At 40.1% G+C, this 13,044-nt stretch overlaps 1 protein-coding gene across 2 annotated transcripts in view; it reads right to left on the bottom strand.

Annotated features, from left to right (window-relative positions):
- EPG5 (ectopic P-granules 5 autophagy tethering factor) overlaps positions 1 to 13,044 on the bottom strand; it is a 100,506-nt gene that overhangs the window by 12,438 nt on the left and 75,024 nt on the right. The window contains exons 35-39 of one of the 2 annotated variants that reach the window (XM_037508586.2): positions 11,878 to 11,984; positions 8,683 to 8,858; positions 6,882 to 7,067; positions 6,177 to 6,386; positions 4,474 to 4,618 (exon numbers count right to left, since the gene is read on the bottom strand). In XM_037508586.2, the coding sequence (XP_037364483.1) occupies positions 4,474 to 4,618; positions 6,177 to 6,386; positions 6,882 to 7,067; positions 8,683 to 8,858; positions 11,878 to 11,984 (824 nt within the window). The remainder of the gene's footprint in view (positions 1 to 4,473; positions 4,619 to 6,176; positions 6,387 to 6,881; positions 7,068 to 8,682; positions 8,859 to 11,877; positions 11,985 to 13,044) is intronic. The other variant, XM_054694067.1, reaches the window with a different exon arrangement.

Here is a 13,044-nt window from a genome sequence, read left to right as displayed (position 1 = left end):
TGGCACAACTTTTGCCAATTATTTCTAGCTTTCTCCACAAAGCTTCAGTATTTATGTCAATGGAAGTAGGAAGGTGTTAGCCATCACACCCATCAAGCCAAATTCACCCACTTGCACAGTGTAAAATAAACCCTAATTCAATGTGAGTATAAGATCTCCTTATTATTGAGCAAGGGCTTTTTTAAAGAGGATGAGAAGAAATGTTAACAGTATATGTGTGTGACTACATATTTTTTTCAAGTATTTCTATATATATAAAATATTTTTGGTAATGAAAGGCCTTATCTTTGAATTTCAGCTAAATAGACACTTTATCTCTTAATCAGGACTCGACTCGTAGGAACAAAAACCTACTGCAGTAAGCCTCCAGATAGATCTCAGCTTCTCTCCTATTGTTCATCATCAATAGAGTCAAATGTTTTCTTAAAAACCAGATTTAATCGCATCACTCTGATTAAGATCTTTCTAGTCCACCCTTCTCTCTGTAGCCTGGCCAGCTATTATTCCATCTTCCCGGCCCAATCACATATACTAAAAAGTTTCTCTAGTATTGCCTGCTAATTTTGATTTCCTTTTTTCTTTTAACATTCACTAGTGTTGTTGACTTGCCAAGCTGGTACAAAGACTTGAGTGCATTACCTCATCCCATACTTACCATATCTATACAAAACAGAGATGATTATCACCTTCATTTTGCAAATGAGATTATATAACTTGTTCAAGGTCACATATGCAGTAAGTGGTAAAGTCAGACAGTCTGGTTCCAGAATCTGTATTTTTAACTACCAAATTATATACACTATGAGAAATTTGTATTGTGGGTATGTTCAAGAAATTTCAACTGACATTTTTATTCACCAATTATGACCAACTCCAATAGCCATACCAGTTTTCTATTACTATGCTCCCCTAAATACTACAGTTACCCACTTTCAGTAGGTATTTAAATAAACACAGAAATATCTGAGACTTCATCCATGTCGTTGCACTCTGCAGGCATAGTGTAGTTCATCAACTGACTGCAGAACAATTCAGACCTTCTACTGAACCCCTCAGAGGCACTGATCCAGGGCACAGGTGTGCACACTTCGTTTTGTAAGTACCAACCAGTAGAATTCTGGGTAATGAGATGTGCAAATTGGATGATGTCAACTTTTTAAAATGGTGGTAGCAATTTACTCTGTGATCAGCAGTATCTGAGAACTGCAAAAATCCACATCCTTGTCCATGCTTGGTATTGAAAAGATTTTAATTTTAGTTATTCTGGTGGATGAGTCATATTATGTCAAAAAGGTTCTAATTTGCATTTCCCTAAGTATTACAAGATTTAGCACCTTTTCATAGCAGATTGGTCATTCAGATATTCTCTTTTGTACAATATTCTACAAAAAAATATTATTGGGTGTTGTTCTTTAAAAAAAAAAAAAAAGGATTTATTTATTTATTTATATAAGCACTGGGTACAGTCAGAAGCGCAGGAGGGTGAGAGAATTCACCAGAGCCAGAGCAGGGAGCACAACAGGCAGACTGACGAAGTACACTGCTGAGGGGAGCAGCGGGCGGCAGGAGAGGTCTGCGCGCCATGTGGGACCTCGCCCGGTAGCCTGGGATCGAACCGGCGCTGCAGAGGCTGCAGGCAGCTTCGCAACCCAGCGCTCAACCACTGCACCACTGGGGAGGCCCGTGTTGTTCTTTTTTTTAACTGGATTATCTTTTTCTCCCTTGTTTTAATCAAGTTAACATGATAATTTCAGTCATCCATACTTACTATAACTATTGCTATCACTGGGCCTAAGTCCACTACCTTACTGTGTGCTTTCTATTTGTCCATCCTATTGTACATTCTCATTTAGTTGGAAAGTTAAACACTTTTAATATTCTTATAAATTACAATATGTAGTCTTGATTTTTCAATGTCTGATCTCACCTGGTTCTCAGACAATGCAAGGGCTTTGAAACATTCTAATTCCTTTCACCTCCCTCACTGTTGTTATAATCCAATAAAACATTACAATTATTATTGTTTCAAAGAGCAAGGTTTCATTTAGATTTACTAGTTTCATTGTTCTTCATCCTTAGTCTCCTCCTCTCTATTGTTTTTTTTTTTTTTCCTTCTGCAGTCTTTGATTACATTTTGCTGTTGTTTTATAATTTCTTGAGCTGGATTCTTATTAGTTTTCTCAGTTTCCAAAAATTCTACTTCAGGGCCTCCCTGGTGGCGCAGGTGGTTGAGCACCGCACTGTGAAGCTGTCCGTAGCCTCCACAGCCCTGGTTCGATCCCAGCCGGTTGGCGAGAATCCCATATGGCGAGGTAGACCTCTCCTGTCTTGCCTGCTGCTCCCCTCAGCAATGTATTTCATCAGTCTGCCTGTTCTGTTCCCCGCTCTGTCTCCAGTGAATCCTCTCACCCTCCTGCACCTTTGGCCTGTACCCCAGTTCTTGTATAAAAATAAATAAATCTTTAAAAAATAATAAAAAATAAAAATTCTACTTCACTCTACTTCTATCGATAGAACATGCTTTAATATTCCTTTTAGTGATGTCTACTGAGACAAACATTTGGTTTTCAATGAAAATATCTTATTTCATCCTCATCCTTGAAAGTTTTCCTTAGTTTACAATTCCAGGTTATAAGTCATTTCCTCACAGTACAATGAAGTTGTTGTTTCACTGTTTTATAACTTCCTTTATTGCTACTGAAAATTTGGCCATCAGTATAAATGCTGTTCCTTTGTACGTAATCTGTCTTTCCTTCCTGGACGTAAGAGTGTTTTTTGTCACTTGTGCTTCTGCAGTTTCACTATAGTGTGCACAGGTGTGAATTTCCTTCTATTTATCCTGCTTGGGATTCACTGGTTTACTAAAACTAAGGATTGTTGTCTTTATGCGCCCTGGGAAATTTTTAGCCTGGCTATCTCATTTACAATTATCTCTCCCCAATTTGTATCTTCTCTTCTTCTGGAACTCTCGCTCCATGACGGGATGCACGCTAATCTTCTCAGTCACCCTCTAGCTGCCCTAACTTCACTTTCACATTCTTTCTTTCTCTGTGGCACATTCCAGATATTTTCTTCAGATCTATTTTCCAGCTTACAAATTTTCTCTTCAGATGGGTTGAATCTGCTGTTAAACATATCTATTAATTGATTTATCCATTATGTTTTCATTTCTAGGATATGATTCTCTCTCAAAGCTATATATTTCTATAATCTCTTACTACTTACTGATATTTTCAAACTTCTCTTACTCGTTAAATCTATTTCAAAAGTCACTTTAGTTTACTGTGCTGACTACTCCAATACCTTAAGTCTCTGTATGCCTGACTGGATGACCATTGTTCTCTGCTGACTGGCTTGTGCAGTCACCTTGTTCTCTTGTGTGTTTTGTGACTTTTTCTTTCAGCTGTCAGTTCATACTCCTTGGAACTCTGAGATCTGATCTGAAGATGGCTCTCTCCAAAGAGGATCTACGGTTGCTTTGTTTGTCTCTAGAATCTCTGCAGTTTCATTAGCATTAAGCTTAAAATTATAATGCTAAACTGAAATACCTTAATTAAGTGCCCAAGTTAAGTTACTTTGAGGACATTCTAGTTAGTATAAATTTGTGCCTCAAACCCACATGAAGGTCAGTTTGTACTTGGTAATTTTCAAGAAAGGTTTCTGTTCCCCTACCACACAGACATTACATTTGACCCAATCAATACCACAGTCGAACAGATAATCTTTGCTTACCTGTCAGAGAGGAACTTTATCTCAAGCTCCTCCTAACACTGAAGAAGCTATCCTGTGGTTAGGCATGGCGCCTTCTATAAGGCTCCATCTTAGACAGGCACTGGGCTTTCCTGTGCACACCACACCCCCTACCCCCAGACTGAAAAAGTTTAGCAAAAGCCTTTAAGGTTAGCCAGCCTCTGAACTCCATTTGCGTTTATGGTTTCCTCCTTTCACTTAACCTCTGACTTGTAAGATTTTCTACCATCTCATTAATAAATTTAATTTTATGTTTCTTAAAAACACTTTGTCCAGTATTCTCAGTTGCTTTCAGCAGAGTAGGCTATCAGGATGTCCAGTCCATCAAACTGCTAACAGCACAAGTTCTCCACACAAGGTTTCTTCAAAAGTCTCCAGGTGATTCTGAAGTGCTCTCCCACTTAGGAGCCAAAACATCAAGGAATGCTGCTCAATGAAAGGTTTCCTGTCATCTCTTAATTATTAAATCCAGTCATCTAACTGAGCCCTCAATCGAGTTAACCTCACACCAGAATCTGATCATTATCCACCACTCCTCAAGTTCTCAGAGTTCATGTATTCCCCACTAAGATGACACAGTATCCATAGGTCCAGTCATCTCTCTGACTGCCACTTCTCTGGAAACAAGAATTACAGGGTCTTGACAACTTCCCAATGTCACAATGCCTATGTACAGCAGGACTTCACTACTGACTGAACCCATCAATTCCAGTGGTCACTTACCAGGTGGGTTAAAGGTAATGATATCATCCAGGAGCTTAGCCATTTCCTGCTCTAGGACTGGTAAGGTGATTTTTCCATTTTGTTCCAGGGAACTGAGGAACTGAACCATCTGATGAGTAAAGGCTCGGCATTTTGGAACAGCATCCTGACAATAAAAAAAGGATTATTCAAAAGAATCCATGCAAGCAGTGTTAATTGAGTGTTCCCTGGGAACACAGACTGCACTGGTGGCTTCAGTAGGGAGTAAATAGGACAGTGCAGGAAACCACACGAAGCCAAGGGTGTCTAAGAGCCCCATGTCTAGGGATCTCAAAACTGCAGGGCCTCCCTGGTGGCGCAGCAGGTTGAGCGCATCGCTGTGAAGCTGTCCACAGCCTCTGCAGCACAGGTTCAATTCCTGGCTGGCCAGGGAGATACCCACATGGCGCAGTAGACCTCTCCTGTCTCACCTGCTGCTCCCCTCAGCAGTGTTTTCGGTTGTCTGCCTGTTCTGCTCCCCTCTCTGTCTCTGGTGAATTCTCTCACACTCCTGCACCTCTGGCCTGTACCCCAGTTCTTGTATAAATAAATCTTTAAAAAAAAATACAATACTGCAGTAATACTTGAACTAGAATCCATGTTCCCCCAAACTCCGGCAGAACACACTTCCTTTTTTACTACATTAATAACAACATTATTAGTTGCTTGCAAGGAACTTTTCCAAAAATATTGATGTTTATTATTTAATCCTCACAACACTTTCAGGCAAGATATTATTTTTAATTCAGATGAGAAAGTCAAGGTCAGAGTAGCAGTGAGTTGGGAAACTGATTTTGTCAGATCTCAAACTCATGCTCATAACTTCACTGCCACTCTCTTGCCAGGTCACTAAACCAACAGCTCAATGTCAGTCCTCAATCCTTCTGACCTCTTGTAAGGATGTGACACTCAAGTTAGCAAACTAAAACTAAAAGATCCAAGGGGCTAAAATATCAGTGCACATGATACACATCCTCCAGCATTCTCTGCTGAGAGTCATCAGGTTCGAGATGGTCCTCTGTAGCACTTACGCTAACACCAGTCCTGAGGAACACTCTTGGCCTTTTTTTTTTTTTTTAAAGATTTATTTTATATTGGGCCTCCCCGGTGACGCAGTGGTTGAGCGCTGGGTTATGAAGCTGCCCGCAGCCTCGGCAGTGCCGGTTCGATCCCCGGCTGCTCCCCGGCCACCGGAGGAGGGTCCCACATGGCGTGCAGACCTCTCCTGCCGCCCGCTCCTGCCGCCCGCTGCTCCCCTCAGCAGTGTACTTGGTCCTTCTGCCTGCTCTGCTCCCTGTTCTGGCTCTGGTGAATTCTCTCACCCTCCCGCGCTTCTGACTGTACCCAGTGCTTGTATAAATAAATAAATAAATAAATAAATAAATCTTTTAAAAAATTATTTTTTATTTATACAATAGCTGGGGTACAGGCCAGAGGCACAGGAGGGTGAGAAGATTCACCAAAGACAGAGTGGGGAGAAAAACAGGCAGACACACTAAAAGCACAGCTGAGGGGAGCAGCAGGCAAGATAGGAGAGGTCTGCCGTGCCATATGGGTATTCTCTTGCTGGCTGGGAATCAAACCTGCGCTGTAGAGGCTGCGGACAGCTTCATAGCGCTGCGCTCAACCTGCTGCGTCATCGGGGAGGCCCACCCTCAGCCTTTTAAAGCACCCGCTCTACTTACAAGATGTTTCTGGCTGTCAGTAGGAATGGAAAGACCTGCAGACACTTTCAGGAGTTTCAAGATTAATTCAGCAGAAGATTCCTTTGCCAGGATGATGGATGGCTGGTAGTGGCTGCTGAAATAACCCAGCACACTCTGGTACGACCCAATATCCACAAGATGCCATGAAAATGAGCTTGTCTGTCCAAGGAGACTAAGCAAAGGTGAATCCTAAAAAGGAAACATATTCCTTTAGTTTCAGAGCTCCCATTTTCCCAGAAATATGTGTCTCTAGCTATTCTATGGTATGATTAAGACAGCCTAAGATAAACACAGAAGCGTTAAGATGTCCAGTAAGTATCTACTCAAGTTGGGAGTAGCAGTGAAAGAACTAACCAAAGTCTTGGCAAAAACACTAATGGTAAGGTTCATAAAGTATTCAGAAGCCAATTTCCAAAGGAACTCTTTGATCTGGTAGTAGAACTAGAAGTTGATGAGATGTAAAATAAAATTGATTTTTATATTTTCTCAGAGTGGTCACCTTCATAATCCAGAATTAGATTATCAACTATCCAAGAAAATTGGGCATCTAGTTAGATGCTTTTCATGTGCCAAGCACAGAGTTGCTAATGGAAGCATTAGGAAATCTGCTGAAAACTGTAACTTCATAGAGGGTGAGCCTCTGGGGGCCTTGCCAAGTCTTTATCACAAGTTATCCAAACTTACTGTCTGGTCTACCAGTTGATCTTCCTTTGCCAATAAAACCATCATGAAAAGGAGACACACAATCATGCTCCGTGTCTCTGGGTGGGGGCTGGGGCTCCATGCGTCAGAGAGCACACTGACCCAATTGACTTCACAAAGGATAGACCCCAAAAATAAGCAGCAGCTCTTGGGGCTTCCCCGTTCCACCTAAAAGGAAACAAATTAAAATCAGTGTTTTGCTTTACGCTGTTTATGTGTCTTGAAAATGTGCACAACTCAATGTTGAGTAAGTTAAATTTATAAAATAACTTTGCCCAAATTATAAACATCATCCAGACTCTCCGTTTTCTCCTGCAGTATGAAAGGATGTGGTGTTGAGGAGACAACTACCATGACTTTCAGGACCTGGTCAAAACCTCAGATACCAGGCCTTCTTGCCAAGTCTCTGCGATTTCATATTGTTGGGAGCATCACTGCACCCCTGAGGTTGCAGTTTACTGTAAGTGTGCTGTGACTGAAATTATGATTCCTAGAAAGATTCCGAGAAGATGAGGAAGGCTGGAATATTTCAGAGTGCAAACTTAGTCTTGAAACATAAAGGAATTCTTCAGCTTGACTTAGATGGAAGTTTGTCATTGCATGTGTTCCTGTACTAGGAAACATATTTGGTCTAAGGAATAACTTCTCTTGATAACAATTAAGTACTATGGAAAATAAAGAAAGTAAAAATCATCCATAACCCTACCTGCCCAGAGACTTAGACTTAATTAACATCTGCAATATCTTTCATTCCTTACTCAATGAATGTGTGCATTTTTCAGCTTGTCATTCACAATTGTTCGTTCATAATTGATTGCACCAATTTGGGGGGGGGGCAATTTTTTAAAATTTCTTTTTTTTAAATTATTTTATATATTTTTTACATCATTCTTCATTTTTATACAATGTATGCTTTATCATCTTGGGTATAGTCCCCATGGTGATTCCACCAATTCTTAACAGGAGAGGAGTGATTTCATATCACCCTAACTAGAGTGGCAAATCCTAATTAGTCACTGGTGCCGATGGCAGCATATCAAGTCTTCAGGTGTGCTGGGACAGGACAAAGTTGAGACCTACTACTCAGCTGTTCCCAAACGTGAGCATGGATCAGAGCCACCAGAAGGACTTGTGAAAACATAGATCGCTGGGCCTCACCCCTAGAATTTGTGTTGCCTGTATCTAGGGTGGGAGCAGGAATTTGCACTTCCAACAAGTTCCCAAGTGGTGTGGATTCTACTTGTCTGTTTTTTTTTTTTTTTAAGTATTGCTTCTATTGCAACAATTCATACACACTTTTTGGCATTTTTCCAGGTCATTTCAGGTCTTTATATGGTTTTGACGCATCATTGCTATTAAAATGTACTTGTAATTATTCCCTTGCATAACTGCTTAAAGAAACTAGTGACCCCACTATTTTAATAGAGCACTTTTTAACAGAGCACTTAACAAGTAGTTCTAATGATGACACCCTAAAAATACATGCATATAAAGAAACACCAAGATGAAGGCAGTATGACAAAGTCATTAAACCATGCACTCATATGACAATTCTGAAATCTAGGGGATGCTGTTATATACAGTAGCTTTTCTCTGGGTTTTAAAAACTGGTACTGGAAATGCCTTCCCATTACCTATTAACACAATGAAAGGATTTCCATGGGATGCTGCTTTACACATGCACCATTTGGGCAGCACGAAAAGTGGGCACAGTCCACTTTGTGCCTAAGTAAACAGGTAGCTCCCTAGAAGCCAGCTGGGACGTGGAAAGGGAAGGACTTACTTTGAAGAAGGCCTCCATGAGCACCTGGTCGGGTTGCAGGTCCCTCCACGGGAGTTTCCGGTACGCACTATGGAAAGCGTACAGAATGAACTCGGGCATTTTGGGAGCTGTACATGCTTCACAATAATGCATCAAGTGTAACCGAAGGGCTCCTTCATCACCCGGCAACAATTTATCTAAAATTTAAAAAGAAAATAAAGCCAAAGGCCTTCTGGGTTATCTAAACAAAAAAACAAAAACAAACCAAAAAAAAACCCAAATAATACAAATTTGAACTGAAAGTCTAAAACCTAAGGTTCTCAAACAGTTACACAAGTTTAGAGACTCTCAGATGCTGAGGTAAAAAAACTGACGGCAGATGAACACTAAAGAATGGTACTTCAATTACTTGGGTAATGGGAGTGAGCAGTGAGTGAGTAGGAGATACCAGGGATGCCGGTTTTTCTTGAAAACTTCTAAATTTTTAATTCAAATACCCTTCCAAGACCCCAACCAAGTCTAGGATTCCTGTAGTCTGTTGCCCTCAGCATGTATTCAGTCTCATTTAGTACTTTATTCACTTGGCACCTTGAAGAAATCCATATTTCTCAAAAGAAAATGCTCCAAATGACTGAAATGTAACCCTGCATTCAGGGTTAGACAATTAAGTGTCCTTCAGGTAAGCCAACCTGAGATGAATCTTGTGCTCCTCATTAACCTGGATCACTCAGTATCACCTTCACAACTATTTTAGTGCCCTTCAGAGAGAGTGACAATGCAAGGGGAATTTAGTCTAAAACAAAACTTTTTTAGTTTTGTTTGTTTTGTTTGATGGTGTTTCTCAACTTTTGAAAAATGGCCAATGACATTGACACATGGTAATAGCGGACTATTCACTTCTAACTCCCTGTGCCCTTCACACCAACCCTTAATTTTTTCCACAGTACAAAACATTAACACATGGTTTTAACAACATTTTAACAGAAGGGTGAAGTGTAGCACTTGTTTAAACGTGGATAAAATGTTTTGTTTAGATAAGGATGAACACGTAGGTAGAAGACATGTAGGAGGTCATTTCTTAGGACACGACTGGGCTTCTAGACCCAGCTAAGACACAGATAAATTCTGTGACCTCAGATAAATTCACTTTGCTTTTTAAATTCTCATTTTTCTCATCCAGGCTAGATGATCTCATTAAAAAGGCTACAATTTAATACTTCTTCATCATGCTGTGCAGTTATTCTGTTTTTGCTCTCTGAACTTAGCTGCCAATTCTTGATGTTATTCATGTACCCTCCTGTTCCTAAGCCACAAACTCTCAGTCAGGGCCATGCCCTTCCGAAACAGCAGCCCTCAGACAACAAATGAGCATAGGCCTGGCCACTTCTGCCCAACCTGGATTCTTCAGTGATAAATGTTTGCACTGGAATTCCCTGCCAGGCTGGACAAAACATCTTCAAGGCAGGTGAAGGTCTTCCTTGCCTACTTTTCCCCCTCTCATCTACACAGGATTTTTCCAAATAAATCTCTGACATTCTCACTTCTTCATGGGGTCAGCCTCCCTAGGATTCAGATGCACCAATGCATTATAAAGATTTTAGGTGAACTTAAAGGGCTACAGGAATCAGTACAAGCAAATGAGCAGCAGCAGGATGTATAAGGACTGCGAAAGAACAGCAAGCAGAGCAGCAGGTGGGAGTGGAGTGCTTCCATAAATATATAAAAAACCCTGAATCATATACAGTATTGTAAATCAATGTTACCTCAATAAAAAACAATTTCAAAAATTGCATGATATTGTTGAAGTGCACTGGGTCCAGACACATTTGAATGCTGAACTGAAACATTCTACTTCAAAGTTTCTAAAGACAAACATAACACAAGTCCTCAAATAAACAAAAGGGGGAAAAAAACCCCAACTGGAACTCAATGTAAAGACACACTGTCCAAAAAACCATTCGTGATGTTAAGTGACCTACATACTATATGTAGGTCATGAATAGGAAAATTCATCTGGTGAAAAGCCAAAACAGAAACTGGAAATAGGAAGGACATGTTATTGCAATGGGTAGACTGAATATCCTCATAAGCCTCCCAATATAAAACATTTTAATAACTAAATAAAACATAACATCTCTAAAAATGCTAGTGCACTCAGTGGAAGGACACAGTGGGGGCCAAAAGCAAGGAGAGGCTGGGAAACTAGAATATTAACCTGATGCTGAAGCCATGGTTGGCTTGAGTTTTGCCAGCACTGGGGGACAGAAGATAAGCTTTATCTCCTGACTGAAAGGGTAATGAGGGGGAAAGGGACCCCCTTTGCCTTCACCTGGACTCAGAGTTGGGAAGGAAAAAAGTTTACTTTGATAATGTGAGTGAGGCCTGCCTGCAAATGAGTTTGGAGTAATTTTATATAACTGTGTGGTAAGGGAAATCCCAAGCTGAGAAATTCCAGAGCTCCAATGGGCAACAAATACAGCTCTTCTCTGGAGGCATCTACCCTTATTTAAATCTTACAGAATTTCAATAAAGTCCCGGTAAGCATGGATGGGTTCACAACACACAATACAAAATGCACAGGGAAACAAGCCTCTAAGAATAAGAATCGGAAGGAACATCAAACAGCAGCATAAGCCACCTTGCAACAGTAACTTCAGATGATGGAACCACTGCACATAAACCGTCAAGGAAAGTAAGCAAGTTTAAACATGATGAAGAAATCAACACTGGATATCCTTTCAACAAAAGAAAGCAGTTCCTGTCAAAAAGATCAGGATACATTTAAAAGACAAATATAATGTCCAGAAATCGAGAAGGAAAATTCAATGGATTTTTTATAAACAGGTTAGATGTACCTGATAAGACTGAATAAACTGGGAAACAAAGCCTTAAGAAACTGCCCAAAATGAAGCAGAAAGATAAAAAATGTGAAAAAGAAATTAAGTCATAGAAGACAGAATGTGGTTAACATGGGAGACAGACAATATTTGAGAAGAAATAACTGTGTATTTTCTTTAACTGATGAAACTCAGCTATCCCATGAACAAGTTAAGAGGTTACAAAGTTCACATCAAATGATTGTGTGGGGGACCTCTCACTGGTCGATGACTGCTTACCAACTAAAATAAACTGAAATACAGTAGGAAAGCAGAGACAAATGATTAACTTGACTTCAGGAAGAAGTGAAACCTAGCTAGAGACATAACATCCTCCTACCTTTAAAACTCTGGTGCAATGAGTCAATACAGTCGGTGAAGAGCCGCACAAGGCTTGAGGCCACCACAGCGTCACTCTCGAGCCAGGGGTAATGCCGCTGGCTGCTGCTGCAAGTAAAGAAGAGAAAGCTCTGCAATTAAATTACTCTAGGACCTAGAGTTTAGGCTTGCCTGAGGCCTAGAAAACTCTATTATGTGGCTGTAACACACATTTATTCCACTTGAAAAGCTGAAAATTCCTGAAGGTGATTGGTAGCTTATAGTAGCAACCATGTAATTTTATTTACTTCCCTTTCTAACATTTATTCCAATGCAATTAAGTTTCAGAAATGTGTTATCTAAATAACTATCAAATTAACACCTTTGACACCCTGTGTATCTATCCCTGTGTATCTTGGTTACATTTCAAAAGCCTTGACAGTTTTCTCTCCCTACAGCATGAAAGGGAGGGAAGGAGGGAGAATGGATACATTTAACAAATAAGATGGCCAACAACGAACAGAAAAGAACTAATTGAAGAATAAACTCTCTATACAAAAATTTTAATTATGAGTCTGGTCTAGAAAGTTCAGTATCAAAATAAATTCTACTAATTCTTCCTAGAAATCTGCCTGCATTACAGTTCCTAGTTGCACAATAACCTCAAAATCCTGAAGCTTGCGAATTATCTAATGACAGCCACTTAGCAAAAAGCAAAGCTCCAGAGTCTTTTCTATTTTCCTCAATACATAGCAAAGAGCTGGGTTAACATGTCTTGATATGGGAGTCAAAAGCCCTGAGCTCTGGTCTTAGTTCTTGCCCTCACTGGCTGTGGGACTTGAGCAAGACATTCACATTTTCTGAATCTTGGAATTTAGATTAATAAATACTGGTGAAAACACCTTCAATCTCTACCACTGTGTAACTTTTACAAAACTCCCAACAAGTTCATCTAGCTGTTGCTTGTATGCTTTTAGGGGGGAAAAAGACTCAAAAGGCAATCCACTGCATTTGGATAGCTCTATAAATCTGTCTCAAATACTCACGAAATAATACTCTCATTTTCATTTCATTGCACAGTTGATTTCTTTGAGGGTAATTCCCACTCAATAATTTGAAAACTAATTTAGTTCTAAAAAATGATTGAGGTACTAGACAAAAACAAGCTAGGCTCATACTTCTTACTATA

The sequence above is a fragment of the Talpa occidentalis genome, unplaced genomic scaffold, assembly GCF_014898055.3.
Source record: "Talpa occidentalis isolate TD23 unplaced genomic scaffold, MPIMG_talOcc4v2.1 talOcc4.13, whole genome shotgun sequence".
NCBI classification, from domain to species: domain Eukaryota; kingdom Metazoa; phylum Chordata; class Mammalia; order Eulipotyphla; family Talpidae; genus Talpa; species Talpa occidentalis.
The sequence above is the reverse complement of the archived record's forward strand: the minus strand, read 5'-3'. Positions and strand labels throughout refer to the sequence as shown.